This window comes from Emydura macquarii, unplaced genomic scaffold, assembly GCF_026122565.2.
Source record: "Emydura macquarii macquarii isolate MOO-44397 ecotype Brisbane River unplaced genomic scaffold, CSIRO-AGI_Emac_v2 contig_2768, whole genome shotgun sequence".
In the NCBI taxonomy this organism is placed as follows: Eukaryota; Metazoa; Chordata; order Testudines; family Chelidae; genus Emydura; species Emydura macquarii.
Genome location: NW_027132905.1, coordinates 41,645,230 through 41,671,481, shown reverse-complemented (window position 1 = coordinate 41,671,481; position 26,252 = coordinate 41,645,230). Strand labels below are relative to the sequence as shown.

The 26,252-nt window shown below is 48.0% G+C and overlaps 1 protein-coding gene across 3 annotated transcripts in view; it reads right to left on the bottom strand.

Moving 5' to 3' along the window:
* LOC137165778 (Golgi integral membrane protein 4-like) overlaps positions 1-26,252 on the bottom strand; it is a 75,850-nt gene that overhangs the window by 39,722 nt on the left and 9,876 nt on the right. For all 3 annotated transcript variants that reach the window (XM_067567226.1, XM_067567225.1, XM_067567227.1), the window contains exons 2-5: positions 15,071-15,145; positions 11,093-11,142; positions 5,636-5,689; positions 901-1,051 (exon numbers count right to left, since the gene is read on the bottom strand). In XM_067567226.1, coding sequence (XP_067423327.1) covers positions 901-1,051; positions 5,636-5,689; positions 11,093-11,142; positions 15,071-15,145 — 330 coding nt within the window. The remainder of the gene's footprint in view (positions 1-900; positions 1,052-5,635; positions 5,690-11,092; positions 11,143-15,070; positions 15,146-26,252) is intronic.

The window sequence follows — 26,252 nt, the reverse complement described above, 5'->3', positions numbered from 1 at the left end:
GGGGCTGCTAGCTGCACTGACCATAGGGTAGGTAGGGGCAGGGGGGCGAGAATTCAGATGCTGATACACACAGATGGTGCTCACAGGAAGTAGGACACAGGTGCACTTTGGACAGGCCCTGAGAATCCCAGCCAGACCACACCCAGGGTGTTTCTAGCCTTCCCCTCCAGCAGAAGCTGGTGCCACACAGGCAACACGTTAGGTAGCACAACTGCACTTTAATGCCTCTGATTTTGGATTCAGACAACCCTTAGGATCCTCCAGAGCAAGCCATTCCCCTGCAGTGTGTCAGTGTCTCATCAGACAGCTTCCTAAGGATTGTGGCTTATAGAACGTGGGCCCAGATACCACGAGAAGGGGCCTGGTATGTGTGGAATTTCAGTACTGCCCTATCCGTTCCGTTCCAGGCTGCGTGGAGACTCCACTGTCACGGGGCCGTGTGCCTTTCATGCAATGTGAGCTGAACTTAAACCTTCAGCACTTAGCGTGGGGCCACCGCTGGGCATAATCCTACTCAGAAAGGACCTTCGCTGGACTTCCCTGCAATTCACTTCTGGCTTAGCTAGTGCTCATGAGTTTGGCTGAAAGATTTCACCCAGCATAAATGTTTTTTTCCCAGGGAAAGATGTAGATTTGGTGACACCGAAACGTTTTGCGATTTTGTGTCGGTTTCGCCGAAAGGTTCACGTAAAACAAAACAACCCCTCCCCAATTAGGACAAAGTCTAAACTCCTTTTCTCAAGGAAACTAGCCTGTTCTATGTTCAGGATCCTTCTAGCATTTGCAGAAGGGAACTGGCAGGGAGTTCACAGGAGGAAAGGTGCCAAATCCCAAACTCAGGCCCTCAGCAGCACCCTCGCCTCACAGCACCCTTCTAGCCCAGCTCCACGCCACACTCACCCTGCAAGCCCGTGACTTCACTCTCTTTCTCCCGCTGCAGCTGCGAGTATTTCTGGCTGTGGGTCTCCAGCGTCTTGCGATGCTCCAGTTTCAAGCTGTTGTGCTGCAGCTGCAGGTCGAGCAGTTGTTTCTTGACGTCTTCGTGCTGGTTCTGAACGGGAGAAAAGAAGCAACATTCAGGGTTGGTGCAAAGAACCACCGCCGGGGCTGTTTGATCCCCTCTGCCTGGGACGTTTCCGAAGCTCTGGTGGCACACGTTGTTTGCAGTTGCACCTCCATAGCACATATCCAGCACAGGACCCTCTCTGCAGCCCATTTCAGCTTCACTCCTCCATCTCCAAAGCCTCCCAGGCAACCGGAAATAGAGTGAAAGCCAAAAGTCCATTCAGCCCTTGTATTTTTCCTGGTACTCTCCCTTGTTCGACACTTGATATAATCGTTTACAGAGTAATAGCCCCATGCTTCGCAGTAACCAAGTAAGCCAAGGTTCCCCGAGTACCGCATCTTTAAACAGGGCCGAGTCCCCCTCCCTGCTGCCATTTTGTGTCCAGATGTTGCCTGCCACGCACACACTGAGCTCTTGCATGGAGAATTTACTTTTGTTCTTTCTTTCGGGGTTGCCTCCTGAAAGCCTGTTAGCTGCTCTTTCACCCCCCCATACCAAACTGTGAGAGGGGATCTTCACAGGAACCCCTCTCCACTGGCACAGATGGCTTGGAGTTGGAGGGAGCCCCAAATCTGCTGCATCAGCATGACCCGGGATGACATGTACAGCCAACAAGCCACATATCTGCTCTACTCCAGACAAAGGCTCAGGGTCCTGGAACAAGGAGACCCTAATGAGACTCATGGGCTGGGTTCTGAGTGGGTGGGGTTTCAAAACCACAGGGTGAAATAATTTGAGAACAGACTCTCTGTCTCCCTGCCCTCCCCACACTAGAGAACAAAACACGCTGAGACATCCTTGGCTCAAACCCAGTGAACCAGAATTCACTTCCTTTTGGGTTCCCATAGTAACCTGTGGAGTTCTTCCACACTTAATTTGCCAGCACCAATTACACATGCAGATCAACTGGCTCCCAGGTGAACTCCTGGCCCTTCAATACAAGAACGCTGCAGGGCTACGGCAGCAATTCCAATTTGTTTCCCTTAAATAATTATTTTTAAAATGCCATTAGTGCTAGGAGTCATCCTCACAGCTTCATAAAACAATGGGACATATTTCTATGGGGCCTTCAGACCTGTGGAAAGTCCATAGCACAACCCTGTCCCCACTGAATAATCATACTCAGAGCAATAAGGTAAAGAGAGAGAAGCCCCTGTGGTCCTCAGATACATATAGTGTGGAGGAAAAGGCTACAGGTTATCAACATCTCTGAGAAATCAGACCCTCAAGAACTTTTTGACCTGAAACACTTGGTGAAGTCGCAGAGACTAATACATAGGAATGAACTTTTTGAAGAAATCACAAGAGATTCCCAGAATAATAAATCAGTTAATGAAAACAGTATCCACATGCACCAGAGTTGTCCAGTAGAGGCTCCAGTTGAGATCAGAACCCTGGTATGTCAGCGCTGTACAGAAGAGAAGAAAGGAAGGATTATGAGCCCTATTTTACAGCTAGCAAAACAACAAGAGTCCTGTGGCAGCTTAAAGACTAACAAATTTATTTGCGCACAAGCTTTAGTGGGCAGAAACCCATTCGTCAGTTCTGCCCACGAAAACTTATGCCCAAATAAATTTCTTAGTCTTTAAGGTGGCACAGGACTCTCGTTGTTTTGCTAAAAACAGACTCACATGGCTACCCCGCTGGAACTCATTTTACAGATAGTCGCTCGTTGCTCAGTTCCCTGACTGACTTGCCCAGGTTACCCAGGGAGTCTGTAGCACAATCAGGAATTGAACCCACATCTCCAGAGTCTCTGGGTACGTCTACACTGCAAAAGAGCTGCGTCCTTAATGCCGGTGAGTGATCTTGAGTTAAAATAGCAACTTGGTGTTTAAGCAGGGTTAGCTGCTCATCTTGAACCCCAGGCTGCACTATAGGCTTTATTCCGAGCTGCTAAAGGAGGTGCTGTGTCTTCACTGCTATTTTAACCCAAGTTAGCTAACCTGAGTTAAGAACACACCTTATCTGCAGTGTAGACATAACCACTGTTCAGCTCCTTCACCACAAGAGCATCTGCAATTTTAGAATAAGCTACTAAGAATTGTAATGGTTTATGAATACAATGCTTCCTAGGGGTCCACAGTCATTTAAACTTACACGCTCTGGGGGATTTGTCAGCTACAATTCAACCTCGGGAAAAAGATTCTACTGAGAGCAAACTTCATAGCTTAAAAATGTTTATAAGTCAAAAGTGGAAAAAAATCAAGAACAAGCAGGGAAAGCAAGGCAGCAAGGTTAAATAACTTGCCTGAGACCTCAGTCAATGTTGGGGAGAGAAGCCATGTGTCTTGGCTGCCATTTTACCCTCTACAGTACACTGAGTATTCACACACTGCAGTGCACCAAACCAGAAGTCTGTGATACACGGCACATGATTCAGATATAAAAGCGGATTAGCTATAGGAGGACTTCTTAAGTCACAGAAGCACCCTGGAAGTGAGTCCCTCCACAGCTCCAACAGGGTTGCAGTGTCCAGGGCGTCTGGGGCAGTGCAAAAGCAACTGTGAGTGTGGCATGCTCCAATCTGTAGAAAAGGCATCGAGCAATAAACTCAGCAAGGGAGACAGAAGCCAGTGGCAAGTGTGGAGCCAGAGACAGAGGGTCTTAATCAGAAGGTCTGACTGCTGCTTTCGGCTTCAGGCTCACTGAATTCCCAAAGACAAAAATACAGGAACAAGTTTAAATCTGGAGAATGAGCCAATACTAGAAGCACAACCACCACCTTGCTGGCTGTGAGCAGGGATTGAGCCATGGGCATCTACAATTTGAGCTAAAGTCCAGCCGCTGAGAACCAGAACAGACTCCTCTCTGTTGTGGAATGGGCACACGCCAGGAGAGACATGACATACGCTGAATACTGCACTGCACCAAGAAGGCAGAAATGGATGTACTGCAATCAAGTTCACATTTCACATTAGCGACGATTAATTAGCACGTTTAGCTGCAATCCTTCTCTAATACCTTTCACAGTGGACTTGAAAAAAAATTATATATGTTCCTTTTCAATGTGATTTCAGCCAAATATAATTGTAGATTTCTTTTTTTTTTTTTTACATTAAAATAATTGATTGACGTAATATAAAACAAAATTTTACAATTAATTTTTATTAAATTTAATTTAAAAAGGAATTCACGAAGAGATGCATCTTGGATTCAATCACACTGATATTTCATTAGCCTTGGATCAATTTTTCTTATTTATTTATTTTAAACATGGTAGGTTGCTGGGCAAGCTTTTTGCTCAGTTTTTGGGTTGCAGACCAAAGACTGATTTTAAAGATCTGACCTGTGGGAATGATGGTCCAGTGGTTAGAGCACTAGCTGGAAGCCAGGGTTCAATTCCCAGCTCTGCCACAGACTTCCTGTGTGACCTGGGGCAAGTCACTTAATCTTTCTGTGCCTCAGTTTCCCACCTGTAAAAAAAAAATGGGGCTGATCTTTCCCTACCTCAGACAGGTGTTATGAAGTGCTCGGATACTATGGTAATGAAAGCTATAAAGTATTTAAGATAGTATCATGCATCTATCATAAAACTTCATTCAGTATTCCCTATATCAGTGTTTCTCAATTTCATTCCCACCCCGGAACCTTTGCGCGCCCCTGCTATACCCAAGGAACCCTTGCACCCCCATGGCATGCCCTCCGCCGAAAAGTCAAGAAAATCTTGCTCTTTTCGGCAGCACGGCGTAGCCTTGATTCAGCGGCGCAGCCCCATCAGCTGTTCGGCGGTGTGCGAGCAGCTGTTCGGCGGCGCCGATTTTTGTTAATTTCAGCGGCACGGTTCCGCTTCTTCGCGGAACCCTTCAACTCGTTCAAGGGTTCCACGGAACACCATTTGAGAAACACTGCCCTATATCAATCCCTGCAATTTGCAACTGAGCAAAAGCATATCTTTTTAGACAGACATCTAGTCTTGGAGAGGTTGAGAATCACTGATCTATGCCATGTGCAATGCAGCACAACACCCTCACATTCACTTCCCTGCTCATAGGGTGTACAATGCCTGAAACCTCTCTGCCAGCTGCAATTTTAATTCAGGACAGCATCTGGGGACATGCAGTACAAAATAAAAAGTTCTCTCATGGCTTCCAAAGCAGCTCTGCAAATGCAAGTTTAGAAAAATGAAGAGGTAAATAATATATGCCCTGTACCACAAGCCATGGGAAAATGCTGTTCATTGCAAGTTCCCGGCATATAGCAATTTTAGGAGGTCCTGGTCTATAAATCTCTTTCATTCAATTGCAGTTCTTTGCCTTGGCAGACAGTAAATGGTGGTCAAGAAGAGAACACACTGAATCATGGAAGGCCTGGGTTTTAACCACACAAACAACAGCACGGACACAAACACACACGAGATGCTCCAAATCTCAGCTGAGTCAACGAGCCTTTCCATTCACTTCAACAGCCCTTTGCTGCCTCTTCAAGCCAAGCTGTCATGAAGCCACGTTTGTGGATGCCACCATATACTTCAGAACCTCCAAGACAAGTTCTTGTAGAGTTCGAAAAGAAGCCAGCTTCACTTTATACAAGCACAAATCAAAGAGAAGCAGTCATGCACTGATTTACCTTCAGTATCTTGTGCTGTGAGCTGAGGGCCCCATATCTGTTCATAGAATCTTGCTGTAACAAAGATCACAAAAGCTTTAGAATACAGAAGATAGTGAGGCAGACAAAAACCACACACAAACATCAGGGGGGCTACATAATCGCACCGTTAAAAGTACATCCAAGTTTGTGCACACCATGTTTGGTCTCTTGGATCAGATCAAGCCTTGTATCCATTTAACCTGAGAAGGATCACTTCTCAGTGAGTGCTGCTAGAATGGATTAGTTTAAAAATAACCGAACTACTAGTTTAGTCTGGGCGGGAAACTGTTCTGTCCTCCTGTCCCATGAGAATTTTTTTATTTTTTTTTTTAAATGTCAAACAAAGTCCCATCACAAATTGGGACCAAAAGTCAAAAGCTTGAAAATTCTGTTAACCAAAAATCCTTTGGTTTGGGTTAATCAAAATGTTTCTTTTTGATCATTTTGAAACATTTCATTAGGATTTTGACTAACTTTTTTAGTGTAAAATTTACTAAAATTTCTAAATTAAAAGTTTTGAGACCAAAAAACACCCCCCAAAACTGTCTGGTTGGACAGTGTTGAAATGAGATGCTTCAACAACCTTGCAACCTTTTTTTTAGCCAGAAGTTTTTCAAACTTTTTCAAACCTGCCCCTGTTTCACACAAAATATTGGTTTAAAAGAATCAGCATTTTGGGGGGCAAAAAGTTTCATCAAAATATCCCCAGCCTCTCTACACTAGTTAGTTAATTATAGTCACAAAGCACTTTCTTCCACCTCAGCATATATATAGATCTATGCTTTATACCCAGTATAAGATAAGGAGGAATATTTTCCAGTTTAAAGAAAATGAAGAGTCATATTTTGCTCTCAGTTACACTGGTGTAAAACTGAAGTAATTGATTTCCATGGAGTTACATCAGTGTAAGTGAAATCAGAATCTGGCCCCAAGAGCATGCACTAAAATGCAGACAGGGACAATTCTCTCTGGCCTGTGATTCTCACCCTAGTACAAAGTGCAAAATGCTCCAACACTAGAGGAGCTTTGTAAAGGACAGAACTGGGATGATTGCTCTTATTAATGTGGCTTAGGGGAGAGACATACAACCCAAACCCTAAGCCTTCGCCTATGTGTGAAAGTTGCACCAATTTAACTTAAACCGATCTTTGCACTGGTTTTACTGCAGCAGTTTAAACCCATGGATACGGGCACAGCTACCAGATTCAGCTAAATCAATATAAGCCACATGCAAACAGATAGAATCGTTCCCAGAGAAGCGTCTGACCTGCTTTAAACCAAATATATTTTAATCAAACCAGTGCAGTCAGTGTGCCGATGGGGCCCGTCACCCATTTAGGCTTTCGCCTACTTGTAGCTCCAGCACTTTGCTCCGCAGGTGGCAGCAGAAGGCAGCATGGTCTCTCCAACATGTACAGTTCAGTGGCACCATCTGACTCTCATTTACCTGAAAGGATTTCTTGCCAATTACCCAAATCCCTATCTGTTCCCCTCAAGCATGTGCTCCTCTTCCATGCACTTCTATTTCCTCCCTGGACCCTTCCACTGGTCACTGCTCCTAGCACCCCAAAGCTCTCTGCCTCCTCTTTAGCTTCTTGGCAACGGGTCCAGAAGGCGGGGGCCAAATTCTGTTTTTTCCTGTGAAAATTCAGAGCTTGCAGGGCGCAGGTGATGAACAAGATGCAGAATTGTTGCCCCTTCACAAGTGTCTCTGCTCAGATCTGCACTTGGGGAGCTTTAGGTAGCATGGCACAGATCACAGGCAGCACCATGGAATTGCAAACTAAACATAGTGCATAGTTATTTCCATCTTCTAACTCACAACTCAAGTTATATATTCAATAGGGCATAAAATATTACCACCCAATGAGTTCCAGGGACACACCATTGCCATGAAGCTGCGTAGCCATCAGTATATTTAGCAAGTATATCTGCTAGACTAATTGAGTAACTGCATGATATTTAGCAGTCACAGTGGAACTGATTAAATGTTCCACCTACTCTGCTGCCCAGTTTCCAGCAGTGACCAGTTTCAGATGCTTCAGGAAAGGAGTAAGAAGTCCTATAAACTAAAGTAAATGGGTTAACCTAGTGATGCATTTCTTCCTGACACCAGCCCTGAAGCATGAGGACCAAGAGCCCTTGTTGTTTTATCCCAGTTAGTGTAACTGTAGATGCTTTTCACATTAACGGGAGTGTCTCCCCAGTACACGCTATTAACTTCTGCATCGTTTAACCATAAGGTTCCCCTTTTTTTTCTGTGCAGCTGTATTCATGGCACTTGGCAAACGGCAGTGAGGACATAAATGGGATGGGGGAGGTGCTCTGGCATCTGCATGTCCAGCTATCAGGGGTTTTAACACAACAAAAAGTAGGTATGGGGCTGAAAACCCTGGGATGGGACCAATCTTACATTATTTCAGCTGCATAAATGGCGACAAAAGGAAGCCTGTGAAAATCAAATGCAACCGCTGAGCTCTGGGCACCAACAGACTCTAGCAATAAAGTTCTGCCTGAATTCAGCAGCACTGGTGCTTTCGTTGCTGTTGGTCGCACAGCACCACACGTGCACTGAACAGCAGCCCACAGTTATTCAATGCTTTCTGTTTTGCAAAGGGCCAAGGGCTGCTGAATATGAGGACAAAGGAGTCCCATCTCCACTGAAAGATGCCCTCATCCCACCCCCATGGGGAAAAAGGTTCCCCCCCGCAGTAGGCAGAACGGGGTTGGCAGTAAAACCTATCAACTCTGCTGCCACAGCTGGAATAAGGAGCAGAGCCCCACTGACTGCACGAACCACGCGAGATGCAGGGTTTGGAACGATGGCCGATTCGCTCTGGCTCCCCGCACTGGGTAGCTGGGAATTTAACATGCAGATTGTTAGTGACAAACATCCGTCTCCCATTGGGGCTGCAAGGCGAGGGGTTGCTGCTACTCATGATCTCCTCCCGACTCAGCTCTGCTGCTGGGCTTCCACTCACAGAGCAGGAGAAAGCATTTACCTCAGTCCCAGTGACAGACAACGTCATTAGCTTCCCTGCAATAGAATCCCTCTCCCTTCCGGGCTGTCCCTATGCTTCAGTTCTCAGGGGCGTAGAATTCTGTCCAATACAAAGACAACTGGCCTTTTCTTTGCCAATAGGCAGCTGAACTGGACTCCATGGTGCCATGGAGACTAGAAGGCCAGTCACCCAATTTGCCACTTACAGCTCTGGACAAACAACATGGACTTGGTCTAGCAACATAACCAGAGAGAGACAGTTCTTTTTTCCTGTCCAAATGAGCTGAAATAGACCCCTTCCTCATCATAAGGCTTGTCTACACAAACAATTCGTTCACGGCAAGCTGGAGTGTGAATCCACCTTGCACTAATCTGCCTCAGGCTCACTGTTCACGTGGACCCTGCTGATGCACATTAGCAGTTTGGGCTTGTCTACACGGGGACATCCAGGAAGATTAATCTGAATTAACTAGACCTGTGAATTTGAAGTGAATTAGTTAAACCACAATAAATCCCTGTGTGGATGTTGTTATTCAGAATTAAAGTGGCCTTAATTTAGTTTAGTTTAATTCACTTTGGAAATTAATTCAGATATTCAGAATTCATGTGGCCTCAATTCAGTTTAACAGTGTTCACACAGGGGTTAATGTGGTTTAACTAATCCACTTAAAATTCACACCTTTAGTTAATTTGGATTATTTTTTCTGGATGTCCCCACGTAGACCAACCCGAACTGTTAATGCGAGTCAACAGGGTCCCACATGGACACTTAGTCCAGAGTAAGCTAGTGCTGGGATTGGAAAAAAGGCAAATATAGTGCCAATCTTCAAGAAAGGGAAGAAAGAGGATTCAGGAACTACAGACCGGTCAGCCTCACCTCAATCCATGGAAAAATCATGGAGCAGGTCCTCAAGGAATCCATTTTAAGGCACTTAGAAGACAGGAAGGTGAACAGGAACAGTCAACATGGATTCACCAAGGGCAAGTCATGCCTGACCAACCTGATTGCCTTCTGTGAAGAGGCGACTGGCTCTGTGGATGTGGGGAAAGCGGTGGACGTGATATACCTTGACTTTAGCAAAACTTTTGATACAGTTTCCCACAGTATTCTTATCAGCAAGCTAAAGAAGTATGGGTTGGATGAATGCACTATAAAGTGGAGAGAGAGCTGGTTAGATCATCGGGCTCAACAGGTAGTGATCAATGGCTCCATGTCTAGCTGGAGTGCCCCAGGGGTCGGTCCTGGGGCTGGTTTTGTTCAATATCTTCATTAATGATCTGGAGGATGGGGTAGATTGCACCCTCAGATAAGTTTGCAGATGACACTAAGTTAGGGGGAGTGGTAGATACCCTGGAAGGTGGGGAAAGGATACAGAAGGACCTAAACAAACTGGAGGATTGGCCAAAAGAAATCTGATGAGGTTCAACAAGGACAAGTGCAAAGTCCTGCACTTAGGACGGAAGAATTCCACACACAGCTACAGACTGGGGACCGACAGGCTAGGCAGCAGTTCTGCAGAAAAGGACTGGGGGGTTACAGTGGGTAAGCTGGATATGAGTCAGCAGTGTGCCCTGGTTGCCAAGACGGCTAATAGTATATTGGGCTGCATTAGTAGGAGCATTGCCAGTAGATCGAGAAAAGTGATTATTCCCCTCTATTCGGCATTGGTGAGGCCGCATTTGGAGTATTGTGTCCAGTTTTGGGCCCCCACTACAAAAAGGATGTGGACAAGTTGGAGAGAGTCCAGCAAAGGGCAACAAAAATGATTAGGGGGCTGGAGCACAAAACTTATGAGGAGAGAATGAGAGAACTAGGCTTGTTTAGTCTGCAAAAGAGAAGAATGAGGGGGGATTTGATAGCAGCCTTTAACTACCTGAAAGGGGGTTCCAGGGAGGATGGAGCTAGGCTTTTCTCAGTGGTGGCAGATGACAGAACAAGGAGCAACAGTCTCAAGTTGCAGTAGGGGAGGTCTAGGTTGGACATTAGGAAAACGTTTTTCACTAGGAGGGTGGTGAAGCACTGGAACGGGTTACCTAGAGAGGTGGTGGAATCTCCATCCTTAGAGGTTTTTAAGCTGCGGCTTGACAAAGCCCTGGCTGGGATGATTTAGCTGAGATTAGTTCTGCTTTGAGCAGGGGGTTGGACTAGATGACCTCCTTAGGTCCCTTCCAACTCTAATATTCTATGATTCTGTGGGTGGATTCACACCCCAGCTTGCCAGGAACTAAACGTTCATGTAGACAAGCCCTTAGGCCATGAATGATGATGTGACCCAGGATTCATCCTGATGAGATACCTCCTGGCCCAAAATTCTGATGCCATCATCATTTCCAATGTGTCTTTTTCACTTCCCTCTAGGTAGCTGCACATTGGTGTGCAGTTGTGGAAATACTGAAGGGATACTCACACACTCTCACACACACAGTATACCTACCTTTTCTTTATTGAGCGCCTCTTGAGCTTCTAATTTATACACTAAAAAATCTAGAAAGGAAGAAAGAAGAGACTATTTAATTGGATGGAATTTACAAGGATCTGTTTTATATTTTCAGAAGGAGAAAATAAGCTCCTAACCAGGCAAAAGTCTGTGACCCAGCAGGATGGAATGCAGAAGCTTTAAGAGACTTAAACAACAATAAGATTCTGTCTGTTCTGTACAATCAAAGATCCTGTGTTGCTTTCCATTACACCTGTCTGCCCTGGCCAACATTTCCCTTCTTCCTCCTACAGTGCAGTGTTCTAGATGTCTGCCACTCTGCACCCTAGAGATGGCTACATTTCAGCAGTGCAAAGATTGTTGCAATTCTTTGGGATCCTTTGAGATGAAAGATGCTAGCAAGGAACATATTTTAAAGCTACATAGTGGCTTCTCTCCCAGCAGGGCAGGGGGCTTGAAGGAGAATATCAGCGGCACAGCTGCAGCACACACAGGTGGAGGAGTCAGTCCATTTTACAGCAAACGAAAGATCTTCACACAAGTTTCCCCAAGGGCCGGCTGGTGAGCGTTAGCCGCAGTGAACCAAAGTCGGCCCCCAAGAGTCCAAACAGAACCGCGGGACACCTCGTCCTCCCTCAGACACGGTTGACACAGGAAGGTTAGATTATCAATTCTTCAGGGCAGGGAATGTCATTGTACTGCACGTCCACATAGCACCTGACACAACGGGGCCCTGATCGGTGCCCTTAGGTTCTACCACCATACAAATCATAACACTGCAATTCAATCGGAAGCAACATAACCCATGGCAAGAAACAAAAACGAGAAGATAACCGTGTCTAGGATTAATGAAAACACGAGTGTAGTTGCACTAGCACCCCAAAGGCCTTTGAAAAGATGGCCTGTCCTTTTCTTTGGCTTTATTGCTTATGCCAAGCGAGGGACCCAATTGCTGGCTCTGCCTCCTCAAACTCCCATGCACTCTCGCCTGCCGTCAGCACCCACTCTGCTCTGTTACTGCACCTCACGGGGACCCTGCAGCGCCCGGCGGCTAGTCCAGGCTTGCATCCCCTTGCCAACTTCGAGCAACGTCCATCAATCCTGATCTGCAGCATCCCCCATTAGTTCAGTCTCGGGGCCACGCATACGGCTCCGCTAAAGTGCCCTCAGTGTTGTCCTGTGGCATCCCCCAATAGTCTGGTCCTTGGGCCTCTAACTGGGCTGCCTGGCTGATACTTTGATGTCAATAAGTGTCCAACAAAACCAGATGCTCACATTGTCCTTTGCGACCCACCTGGAGAAGACAGAGGGAAACAGCTCTGCATTCAACCCTCTCCACACCAGCCCATGGGGAAACACGGGCTCGTGAAGGTATATCATTTATCTGCTATACCTGAGCCCTCTGCTGAGAATGGGAGGCTAGGTGAACTCCCCATCTCATCGTAGAACTAACTAGATCCGACTGCGGTATTGGAGATCTGCCACTGGAACTGGGAAAGGGATTCAATCATTTGGTGTCTGTCTGCGTGTTCCTCCCTCGGAATCAAAAACAAACAAGAAGGGCCTGTCCATGAAGAACATGGCATCATTGCTCACAGGCAGCTCCCAAATTCCCACCATAAGCATCCCCCCTGCATTCTCCAAAGGGCTGTCACAGCTGGAAGAGACACGACGCTCCTAAACAACCGGGCTCTGCCATAGGGCCAGCTCTCGTTCCTGAAAGTGCCACGTCAGGGGAGCAGTAATTGACACAGAATAGTTAGACGCCATAACACATTGGTGGGCTTGCAGAGACCAGTACAGGGCCAGAAGCTCCAGGTTTTGTCTGGCTCTAAAACCAGAGATCTCCCCAGCCCTTGCCCAGCTTAGTCACCAGGGCTGCAGTGAGATTAAAAAATGAGCTCTAGGTAGCAACAGACAAAGAGGTGATACCTTTGGGAGCACCAGTGTGCCCCAGATTTCTCCCTCCTGCCGAAAGAGCAGCTGGAGCAGCTCCACCAAAAATCCTCTATGCTCTCTCTCCCAAGAAGGTTGTGTAAATTACTACTGCAGAGTGGCCCAGGGACTAAGGCCCTGAACTGGGAGTCAGGAGACCTGGGTTCTATTTCCTACCCCTGAGCTGCTGTGTGATCTTGGACAAGGCATTTCCTGATGTGGTGCCTCGGTTTCCCTTCACCGGCCTTTGTCTATTTAGGTGGTAAGTGCTTTGTGTAGAGTACAAAGGGGCCCTGAGGTTAGGTAAGATGCTACAGTCCGTGGTGAAGTTTCAGAGAGCTATTACCTAACCTATGCCCCCAACTCGCTTAGAAGCTTCAGAGAAACAGACCCAACCCTAACTGCTGTGTCCCAGGGAGCCAGGCCCATGCCACTCTGCAGGGGTGTGTTGGAGGCAGAACTTTTCATTTTACCCCCCAAAATGCTGAGCAAACTCTAGCCTAATATTTTGCAAACTTGCCCCCTTTCTCCTTAGGACAGGGCAGCACATCGGCTCAGTGCATAAGCTCTTTGAGGAAGGGACCGTCTTTTTGATCTTTGTCCATACAGCACCTAGCACAAGAACAGGACTCCCAGGTGCCACCACAGTTCAAACAATTAGACACAGCGAAAGGGAATCAAAATCCCTTTGGAAGGGATGGGTCAAGGGGGTGAATTCATTGGCCTTTCAGATCCTGGCTTAGGTCCTAAATGAAAAGTTAGTTCGGTGGAGTAATCATGACAACTTCCTTGTGCTCACGTCATAAAACCACTCCATGGTTTGCTATATATGGCTTCCCAAGAGGAGACTACACAAGTAATTGCAGAGTGTATAACTGGTCCGGACAAAGAGGCGTGTGTGGTGAAAGTTAGCTGAAGACAGCACTACTCATCCTTTGCTTTATAAGCATCAAAAACTATATTTGCTTGAAATAAATAGTCTACAGGATCCAATCATGGAGAAAAGTCTCTCAGCATTCTTAGAGCCGAAATTCACGCAGCCCTGAGCCATTCAGAGTCCATGCACACTCTGCAGCAATCCATTTGGCAGTTGCTTCATCTCCTACAGCAACACCGATGAACTATTAAAGGAATCTAAACATCAGAAGACAGACAGTCAACAGTTTAGTCAACGGTTTATCCATAGATTCATCACCAATACGGATGCTGCACGTCAACGTTTCAAAAAAAATGCAGGCAGTTAGGAATAAGACCAAATGGGATAGATGTATTTCTCCACATATCAGCTTTGAGGATACAAACAATGCTGTTAAATTGCCAGCAACATCTGGGGCTAAAGAGATCTACTATCCAGCATGGAGTGTTACTAGGAGATACAGGTTCTAGCCCTTTTGCCTCTTATTTCGTATTCAATGTCATGGTCTTAAGAATATACATGCTCATCTCTGGACTTCAAGCTAAAGAGAGGTTTTACAATTCATTCCCCATGTGAGTAATGAAGAGTTTGCAAATAATGCTATCATTATTAATACACACTTATGGAGCTGCATATCTTCAGAGCACCTTACAAACACTGGAACTGTAATAGCTGTGCTGATTTTTGTGAAACGGAACCCGCTATTTCACCTTGCAATAAAGTTTGCTTATTTACAAAGAAAAAGCCTGGTCTGGTGCTGGGTTTCGTTAAGGGGTCTTGGGCACTCAGATTGGGTGTCAAGGCAAGATCCTAAATAGACAGGTTGATTAGACAGGGACTAAATACAGGAGGAGCAGCCATTAACTGCAGAGTTCCAATCCCTGATCTCACACCACCTCCTTCCTCTGTGGCCTTGGGAGAGTCACTATCCATTTTGCCTCAGTTTCCCCATGTGCCAAAGCAGGGATAATTCCCACCTACCGCTTCATAAGGGCTTTGGGAGGATTCGTTAACCTTTGTACAGTGCTAGGAAGGTGGAAATCACTGTAGGTGCTGTGCTTTATTCCCTAGAGAGACTATTTGAGTTGCTGCTGGACTCTGCTATGCCTGGGTAAGAGACTCACCTTCTTTAGTCTTCTTGTGCTCACCTCGCTCTTTCTGCAGGGATCGTTCTAGCCGCGATCTGTGCTCGTACACAACTGGGGATGCGAAGAGAAAGGGAAAGCATGAATTAAACCGCCCACACAATTCTGTGTTCCCCTGCATTCTCTCCCCACAGTCAGGGACGCTGTCAGGCTGCACGTGTGTGCAGGGGGCACACATCCTAAGTTCACCCCGCAGTGGGATAGAGCATCATGCAGAGAGGCTCCTGGGGGAGCAGACTTGAGCCAGCAAGTCTAACTTCCCCCACTTCCATGTCACGACTAGGCTACAACAGGCCCTGGCTTTCGGGGCAATTAGCCTACGGTGGCTACAAGGTGTGGCAACAAGGCCCCCCGCCAAGCGCAACAACTGTCCTGAGATGCACAGCCAACCTCGGCTCGCGGGTAAATTGCATTTCAGCTCAAACCAGGCTCAATGCTCCATTTCGGGCTGAGACGCCAATATCACAGGGGGAAATTACTAATCCAGTAGGAGGCCCAGGCTGGCTATGCGGCAGCAACCCGGTAGGGTTGAGCAGCCCGTAGCTAATCAGGTCCGTACAGATTGCTGAGCCAGATCCACAGCTGGGGCCTATTCTTATTTATGGGACTGCAGGCAAAGAAGGAGAAAAGATTTATGGAGCCTCTGCTCACAGAAGCCGCTACAGGAGCTTTTCAAGAGCACGGAAAGGGAGAAAAGGAGGGCACAGAACTGGAAGATGCCTCTTGCTAGCTAACTCCTGGGGCATGAGACTGGACTCCGCTTGGGTCTTTGCCCCCTGCTTATTTCTATTGTACTTCATGGCAGGGGAGGGACGGAACAGAAATTCATCCTGAAGCCTGAAAGAGACAATCCCTACCACACGGACTCTCTCTCTCCCCCTCTCTCACAACCACACACACACACACACACACACACACACACACACACCCCACTCTCAACACTCCAAGATTAGCACCATCCAAAGGTTTGGGAGGCAGGCAGAGGGAGCTGTCATTGCACTAACAACTGTGACTACGGAAGTTTGTCAGGCTTTGCCCTCAGGGAGCCCTGCCAGTCCAGGATTTCAGATCGCCGGACGGAGGTGGGTAAATATTGCTATCCCCGTCTTACAGAGGGGAAGATGGAGGCACAAAGAGCAGAAGCAACTGGCGCAAGGCCACAGGGCCAGTCAGTGGAAGAATCAGAGAAGAGAAGGACGCTGGTTTCCTTCCCTAACCACCAGGGAGGGCTACGCTGCCACGTTCGGGATGGTGTGAGGGACTGTGGAGGATAAAGCTTAAAAGGAAGGCGACAGACAGACAGGGAAAGAAAGAGGCTCTCAGGAGCCATTCTGACATACTATGCAAACAAGGGAGCCTGGCCTCAACAAAGTACAGCCACAGAGAGAGAATTCTGCCCGGGGCCCCTGCGTGTCGGGGAAAAGCCAGGGAGCCAGAAAACCCTCCCCAAGAAGATTGAGCTTGGAAGCAGCTCGCACAGGGGGTTTACAGTCTCTTTTGGAAAAAAGCCCAGAGCGCGTGGCAAACTAGAGTCAGCCAGCTGGACTAGTCCCCATTTCATGAAAAGGGTTGAGATTTTGGGATTTGTTCCGTTTCCCATCGGAACACAAGAGGAGATCGTTGAAATCTGTCATTAAAAAAGAAGGGGGGGAGGGCAAAACCGACCCACCCCACAGTGGCCAATAGCCTAGTGGTTACAGCACTCACCTGGGATGTGGGAGACCCATGTGTTGCTGTGAATCGGGAAGAGCAGAGATTTAAATCTAACCGCTGGGCTTCTGGCTCTCCTGTGTGCCCCTCTCTCCCCCCCCCAATCCCCCGAAATTCCATCCTGGACTTGAGAAAGTTTTGTCAAACTGACACATTTCCACGGAACCTTTCGGTTTTGATAAATTGTCATTTTCCAAACACAAACGTTTTCCAAACACAAAAGGCTCCCGACCAGTGCTATGGAAGACATCATCCACACACACACACACACACACACACACACACACACACACACACACACACAGTTCATCCCACACTGCCACTCCTTTGCTACACGGAGAACAGGGGACTTGAAAATAGCTCTCACTGGGGAGGCCAGAGTGGAACAAATCCAAAGCTACTTTAGGAACCACACCTAGAGTCTGAGGAGTCAGATCCCTAGCCAGTGTAGATCAGTGTCTCTCCACTGAAGTCAACAGAGCTACACTGATTTACACCAGCTGAAGATCTGGCCCTGAAAAAAATCAAATTGGTGTGGCTTTGATGCATATGCATCATAAAAACCATTATACATGCCCCACTGGTGACGAACGGCAACTAAAATGATGAGGGGGCTGGAGCACATGACTTATGAGGAAAGGCTGAGGGAACTAGGCTTGTTTAGTCTGCAGAAGAGAAGATCCAGGGGGGATTTGATAGCGGCCTTCAACCACCTGAAGGGGTGTTCCAGAGAGGATGGAGCTAGCTGTTTTCAGTGGTGGCAGATGGCACAACTAGGAGCAATGGTCTCAAGTTGCAGTGGGGGAGGTCTAAGTTGGACATTAGGAAAAACATTTTCACTGTGTGGGTGGTGAAGCACTGGAATGGGTTACCTACGGAGGTGGTGGAATCTCCATCCTTAGGAGTTTTTAAGGCCCGGCTTGACAAAGCCCTTGCTGGGTGGTTTAGTTGGGGTTGGTCCTGCTTTGAGTAGGGAGTGGGACTAGATGTCCTCCTGAGGTCCCTTCCAACCCTCATCTTCTATGATTCTATGATTCACTGCTCACCTCTTCCCATGACGAGAATTAGGAGTCGCTCTTAAATGCTGAGACGCTAACAGCAGCTTTTAAGGGCGTTTAAAAAGGGATTCCAGGATTATATTTAAAGGAGCTACACAACCCTTCTATGCCTCTAATGGGACTCACGATGAAGTCCCATTTTGTAATAAGTTACCAAGGCTGCTCTTCAGTAACCCAGAAATACTCCAGTTCGCCTCTTACTGACACGTCTTCCACCCCATCAACCCGAATCATCCCCAGGCGCTTTTCAAGCAAAGTGGACGCTGATCACATCACCCAGCATTGAAATGCAGCCAACTCTGCAGCAAACCACATAACTCTCCACAAACACACAGAGCATGGCAATCTGGTGCAGCATCAAGCATGGTCAGGGTCAGAAAAAGGGACTGTAAAAAATAAATAGCATTCACTTATTTGATTCACTCAAGTCAGTTTCACTTATCCATTCACTGCTACTTCAAGCCAATTTCAGCTGCTTTTCTGAAAGTGTTAAAGGGAAGAAGGAAGGAAGGACCCAACAGTAACAGGCAGGACTCTGGGCCCGCACTATTGCCAGCTCTGTCACAGTCTAGCTGTCTGACACTGAGACAGTTTCTCTAACCCGGCTTGGTCTCATTTTGCCCATCTGTAAAGCATTTCCCTGCCTCATTGGCTCAACGTCTGCAGAAGCCAAGAGAGAGTCTCTTTATACCTGGCCGATGCTGTGCAGACACATTTGGAGCGTCTCTTGTTCAGCTGATAAGAGAGAAACGCCATGGGCGAATTTTAACGTATGAGAGAACAAACACGTGAGAACCTTGTCGCGCCACGGAGGCGCGTTCTCCCACAGCTCACTACTGCACTGATTCAACTTGTCCTCACTCAGACCTGGACCTAAGACACTTTAGAAGCCACAGCAACAGATTGGGGCGGCGCATACGTATGTGTTTTAAATCCACACCGTATGCACATTTTATTCTTAGGGCTCTCGAGAGGCTTTGGATCAGACAGGATTGTCCATGTAGTTGAGGAAGAAAGAAAAACCAGAAAGCGATTTTTTAAAGGAGGTGAGGCCAGGGCACATGCAGGCAGTTACCTGAGAAGCTCAACTGTATTTCTCTGCAAGAGGCTGCCAGCAAAAACCACAAGACTGCTGTTTATGAATCTCACACCCTGTATCACCGAATGGAAACGGAGCACATTCAAGCCTTTCACCCCTTAAGGTAGCATAAAAAGTGACGGAACTTTTAAAAAAACCCACCACAGCTTGACAGGTTCTTTTAAGCTACTCCAACGCGAGAAGTAAACATCCCCTGAACTAGACTTAAGCTCTGTTACAGCACGTTGTGCTGGCTCCAAGACCCAGGCATTCCTGGCTGTTCCACCCTAACTAGCAACTTGAATTTTCTTTATCTTCCAAGAATTTGCACAGTGTGTGTGCAAGATAAAGGGATGTCTGCATTACCCACTCACTTGGGGCTATGAGCGCCTTTTTTCAAAAGACCAGTGAACAAAATATCTTTGGTGCTTTCATAATACCAGGGAGAGGCCAGTAGCTTTTGCACTTAGGGTAATGAACTTTATCAGGCATTTTGAGACGAAGTCCTTTATAACAGATCCTGGACCAGATAAAGCTGCATTGGACAGTGCTCGTTTGTGATCACAAGCCCAGACCTAAAGTTTATTGGTTCCCAAAGGCACTGGGAAAAATCCAGCCAGTGCAGCCTTGAAGTCATGAGACACTGGACCCTTGTAAAATCACGTCATTGTCACAACCATTTTGCTTCTCCTCCACTCTGCACATTTCTGGCCTGATCAGATATTTCAGCCACTGAATCTTAACATTTGTCGTACAGTGGCACAAAGCGGTCCCACCTGATATCAGGGCCACTTCCAGTTTCACCTGCATGCAGTCATCTTCACTTCCTGTCCTAGACAGTCCGCTGTTAAAATCCTCCTAGAACGAACAGAATAAAGACCTTATCCTCAGTTAAGGCTCCCAGATAGCCAGACACACCATTAGCGGCTAGAGCAGAAAGAGCCCCACAGGCTTTTTAGGACGGAGAGAAGATTTCTCTCCATTTAGCCCTTTCGGTTTTAGGAGACGCTTGAGGCGTCCCATTGGCCCCAATGAGGTTTCAGAGTCAGAGCTTCCCCTCGGGCAAGCCAGCGGGCTGGCGTCAGTAAATAAAAGAAGAGAGACTGAGTAAACCAGAGGGAGCTGCCCTCAGTACAAGCAGGCACCCCCGTGCCAGCGAGTTGGCCAGGAGGCGGCTGGCAGCTCTGTCTGGGTATCCTGGAGAGGATTCCCGCTCTCAGGGGATGGCAAAATGCACGCTAGCCTGCGGCCGCACGGGATGGCATGAGAGCAGTGGTTCCCAACCTCTTTGGCTCGTGGGCCACAGATATCATTGTTACAACCCTGAAGGGCCACCAGTCTCCACCAGCAGGCCCCACTCCCTCCCACTGCAGCCAGATGGAAGGAGTTGAGGGAGGAGGCTGCCTCCCTCCTCACTGATCTCCCGTCCCCCTGGCTGCAGCAGGGAAACTGCACATGTCCTGTAGCCCCATGCGCTCCACCTGGGTCCCTAGGCAGCGGCTCCCTTGTAGCCAGGGGGACAGGAGATCAGTGCTCCCCTCCCTCTGGCTCCAGCAGGGAGCCCCGCACCTAGGGAGCCAGGCGGAGCGCTTTGCCATGCTCCCTGCTACGTCCAGAAAGAAGGGAGCACTGATCTCCCATCCCCTTGGCTTCAGCAAGGAGCCTGCACCGGTCTTGTAGCCCTGCGGCAACACGCTCCGCCTGGATCCTTCAGCAGAAGCTCCCTTCTGCAGCCAGCGGGAGGGGAGCTGCGGGCCACTTTGAAAGTCCCTGCGGGCCATTTTTGGCCCCCAGGCCACGGGTTGGGAACCAGTGGGTTAGAGAATTAGCTCCTCTGTTTGACAGACCCTCCAGTAGAGCCAACGCTCTGCAGGACACCATGTACTGAGTTCACAAGTCCCATGCCGTTTGTCAGCCAGTCAACGGTTCAGATTCCCAGAGACCCGGAAGCACCCTTTGTGCACAAGCATGGTAACCAGGAGTCCTGCGCAATCCTCATCACGGTCGCCGCTGGGTCCCTCAGAAGCAAAATGTCCTGAAATTGTGACCACACAGGACTGAGTCCGAATAGGACAGGCGCATCCAGCCACAAGCGAACGGGAGCCATGGTTCTCTTCACACACAAGCACGGCAAGGAAGCTGGTGAAAGTGGACGTAGGCGAGTGGGAATACGAGGCGCTGCTCTAGAGCAGGGAAGCAGGAGCAGCTTTTGCTTGGTATTTCATACCCTGTTCTTTAAAGGGCCAGGTGCCCAGCGCCACACCTGGATTGGGAAAAGTTAAATAAAGAGAGGCGGGCATTTGTGAATGCTCTCAATGGACTGACTTACGTGAATAACTAGAGCGTCTTTGCAGGCGGGGCTTTTATCTGGAGGAGCAAGGGTACGAGTTCCTGATCTAGCCGCGCCAGGCTCCGGTTGGAAAGGGGGCTCAGTGGACACATGTGAACGGTAGCACTTGCGAATTACACGTGTGGTTAATTTTAGAGTGAGAGCTGAGGGCCAGAAGGGATGACTAGATCATCTAGTAGTCTGACCTCCTGTCTAACACAGGCCACGACCACCACCCGGCACCTGCACACTTCACCCACCAACCACAATTTGTTGGAGGGAAGAGGATTGTTTTGCCTTTTCACTAGTGGAAGAATGACATGACTGACTGTGAGTAACCTCCAGCATCTTCACAGAATCTAATTTCCATACTTAGGACCTGATCCTTTAAGTTTTATTCGGGGGGGGGGGGGGGGGGGGGGGGGGGGGAGAGGCGGAGGAGAGAGAGAGAGAGAGAGAGAGAGAGAGGACGGGGGGGGGGGAAGGAGAATGGGACTCTAGTGGGAGTTTTCCCTGAGTAAGAACTAGGAGGTTGTGTAATATGGACATGGAATCCCATCTAGCAGGTTATGCAAGTGTTCCAGGGTCCTTCAAACAGCTGTTTGGAGACCACAAATGTTCATTTCATAAACAAAAATTAAGGACTGCAGTTGTGTCTGTGCCGACTGGGCAGGTGGTTTCTACATCTTACCAGTCTCATCTCCATCCTCGTCTCCCCAGCCCAGAAAGAAACGCGTGACTAAACGGCTCAACTAGTGGGACAGAGCCTCCCCCCCAAAGTCACAGCAACCAGTTTGGGCCAGGGGAGTTGTGACCAAATTACTTGGGGCGGGTTTTGTTCACAAACAGCCTGGAGTTGCCAGTTCTGGATGGGGTCAGCCACACGTTATCTCCTGTGGGCAACCGCTGAGGAAGCGTCTTGGCGTACACTCGCTCCATATCGCTGGGCCGCGGGAACCTGCTGAAGGGCTAAGGGGTTTCTTTGTAAAAGGAAGGCGGAAAAGGGAGCATTACCATAATCCTGGCTGGATGAGACGCGAGAGCAGGAGTAGCCCAGTCGCGATGCAGAGAGGATCAGTCGTCTCCTTCCCACTGTTCAATGCCCTGGGAAATGGACAGGACAGAACAGCACCTGGTGGCTTGTGACCATCTGAGCCAAAGCCATGGGTTTCTCGAAGGAAAACCAGTCCAAACAGAGAGCAGCAGCTGCAGTGTTCAGGTGGTCCAAGTCATCAGTTTAACCCACTAAAGGGAATGTTGATCTCCACCTGCTATTTAGCTGGAAAGAGTACCAGTTCCTAAGACCCTCTATCTAGTGAGTGATTTCACATCCGCAACAAAGTCTTTAAAGGATGGCAGATCCTTCCCCCAACCCGCCTTGTATCAGTGAATAAGATCAAAGGTGCCTGTCAGTTACGTTTGATGGAACATTAAGGGCAGGTGGAAACCAAAAGCAGCAGCCTTAAAAACCATCGAGAATGAACTCTGTTAACAGAAATGGCAAGTTCGTAACATCTAAGGCATGTCAGAGGCGGGTTTCTCAGAAGCACCCAGCCCTGGCCTAATTCTGCTCCTGTGGGAGTTAATGGGAGTTTTAGGGTTGGACTGCAATGGGAGGAGCAAAGTCAGGGCAACGCTGAATGTTTCTGACAACCTTTGAGGTATGGCCAAGAGAGAGAAACTAGTGGAGACTCAAAGGTGTGACAGTAACTCCCTGGCCTGAGACACGCTCAGAACTAGAGCTAGCTCCAACAGACAACGCTGTTTTCATCACCGTCTAACCATTTCTTAAAAAGTGTTCATTTTGACAAAAATTCCTGCGGAAAGACATGCTCCTAGAAAGGAAGGTGAAGCCGCATGACTCAAGAGGAGGAGATTGGGCACACTAGCATGGCTGACACAGAAGGAACAGGGGAGAGGGCCGTATTCCCTTTCCAGCAGGTAAGTAATCATGCTACTCAGCCAGTCTGTTATGGACCCACTGGGTCCCAAGTTATCCAAAAGGGATTGCCCTAAAAGTCGAGGCTCAAGAGTGCTGACTTGAGCGTTGCATTGCTTAAGCGTCCATTGACCTGCGCCAACACCTATTGCTGCTCCAATCCTCTATCCCCTCACACCGAAGAGGGCCTGTCATTCCAGGTTGCTTTGAGCACAAACAAAGAAACCACGTTTATTTGAACTTTCAACTCAAGAATGGATTTAAACTCAGGAGTCCGGAGGCAACAAGGCAATTCACAGATACCCCATTCGTCTGGACGTCCGGTGCTTACGTCAGGGCTATGAGAATTTGCAACCCTACCAGATCTCTCAGGCTAAGCAAGGCCAGGCCTGGCCAGAAATTGTACTGGGAGGCCGCTAAGGAAATCCTGGGTGTTGGTGACTTGGTAGGACAAACTCTACGTGAGCACTAAACCAGCATGAGGAGAGCACCATGCTACTGGAGGTAAAATTTCAGAAGAGATGGAAAACCAATGTTCTGATCATGTGTGAGCAGGAGAGACTTTTCACGACAGGTGGGGGTCAGCTTTTGGGGTCTGAGTGATTCTAATCTGACCGTCTACCTTCTAAAAAAAAGAAATAAAAGCCAGCCACCCTCTGCAGTTTTAATTGAGACTATTCTCAATTGATCATGCAGCTACTTCATTCAACACCATACATGGCTTCAGTTAAGTGGCACGTGAAAGATCCTTACATGCATTATTATTTCTACAGAGATCCCAGTTTGTAAGATGCTTTGGAGCATTCAAAGTGCGATGAGTTTGTATACGTGTGTATAATAAGCTCATCACTGTTGCATTAAAAGTGCCCAGAGGCTGGATATAAACTAATTCTCTCTTTAGGTTCTTGTATCATGCCCAGTGCCGTAGCATCAACAAACAAGCTGCTTGTTCTGGAATTTTGCAAAGAAGATCCTCCTCTGGCATGATAGAGGCATGCTTTGGTGTCTGAGCTGGGAAGGCTGGGAGTTTGTTTTCCTTTGGCCAGCCAAATTACATACTTCCTCTCTGTAGCAAGTCTGAAACACTTCCAGGCTGACTGCAGTACGAGACTCAAGCCGGCCAGTGCCTCCCAGGTCAGCTGCTCTGAAATTGTGTCAGCAGCAGGCAGGAGACAGCCAGAAAAATGCTTCCACCCACCATTCACTCCCCAAACCATTAATTGGTCTTAAAGCAAACACAAGCCATTGAAGATAAATGGGCCAGCCCACTCGCTTGCCCATCACATGCACAAAAGAACATCTATGCTGTGCACAGAGGTAACCCTGAGGGAAAGCGAAGGATTGCTTTGTGTGTCAGCCACATGACAGATAAAGTGCCAAAGAAACCTCCTGATGGATGATGATTTTAATCCAGTTTGAAATCTGAAAGCTAGCCAAGAGCTCTCCCTGGTTCGTTTCTACCCTCTGCTTCCAGAAAGACTTGGCCAGGCTGGGGGCATAGTGCTGGGCTGGGATTGGGTGACAGAGGGGATAAAACAGCTGCTTCCAAAGCAACTCCTTTCACAACTGGGACCTTTTGCACCATCTCAAGCAAAAGAACACCACACACACACACATCAGAAGCTGGACCACCCCTCACTGAAACCTTGCAAGGCATTGAATGGACTGCAGCCAAAATCCCCAGATGTCTATAATCACTCCTGAAAGGCTGTGACATCATCTGCTAGATCACACGGCAGCAGGCAAAAACAGTTACTGTCCCCCTGTCTCCTCCAAAAGCCTCCCATAAACAAGTCACCTTCCTGCCAAGATCCCATGGATGCAGGACAGGTGGCAGCCGGGCCTCAGGACTAGAGAAAATGCTGGGAATGCTTTGACTGTGTCTAAAACGTTATTGTGCAGCCACCCAGTTGCACTAAACTTCAAACTACAGTTACATACATGCCTGTGTATGTTATTTTATACACCCCCAGGAACCGTATACACACACACACACACACACACACACGCTTGGCTCAATTATACAGACATGAGCGTAACCTACCATTTTAAAGCCCTGATCTCAAGATTGGATACCTCCCTAAAAGATGTGCTTTAGCACAACCAGGAGTTATGGACTCAATGCTGAAAGTACCCAGTGAAACTCTCTGATCTTCGTTAGACCTATTAACTATCTATTAACCTGGCCCTTTTGTAGCATCTCCAATATAATGCATGAAGCCTCCCAACACCCCCACAACACCCAAGGGGGAGGCACGTCAAGTCTCAGGTATGTTGAAAGTACAGCTGCAGTGCTGAAACTGGGCCCCCATAGCACCATAGCATAGACGCTCCCTGTCTCGATGGAAGGGGTTTTTCCATCGATGCAGGTAATCCTCCTCTCTGAGAGGCAGCAGCTGGAGTCCCGCCATCTACCTAGCCACATCTACGCAGGGGGTTTAGGGCAACCTCACTACAGTGCTCAAGGCGCAACATTTTTCATAGCTTTGAGCAACGTAACTAGGTTGAGTTTAGGTGTATATCAGAGAAGGGACATGAATCTGCCATAGATCACACAGTGAGTCAGTGACAAAGTCCAGTCTAGAACCCAGATCTCCTGATAACCATCGGGCCTCACCTCCTCTCCATCTAAGCCAACAAAGTCAAGAGCAGCTTATTTCAAAAAAGAGAGTTACCAGTTTCCCTGCTTTAAGCACCTACTCAGCCCTGAGCAAACCTGAGAGCAGGTACCTGAGAGAGCAGAAAACGGAGCGAGAGAGTACAGCCCCCCATCTCACTGCAGCAACGACCAACAGAGGATGGGGGGGGGGGGGGGGGGGGGGGGGGGGGCGACACACGACACACGACCCTCCAGCAGCAGCACCGGGCTGCTTCTCTTGTGCTCTGCATTTCTGCAACACTTCATCTGCAGATCCCAAAAGCGCTTTGTGAAGGCAGGTTAGTATCATAAGAATGGTCCATCTAGCCCAGTATCCTGTCTTCCAACAGTGGCCAATACCAGGTGCTTCAGAGGCAATCTATTGAGTGATCCATCCCCCGTTGTCCAG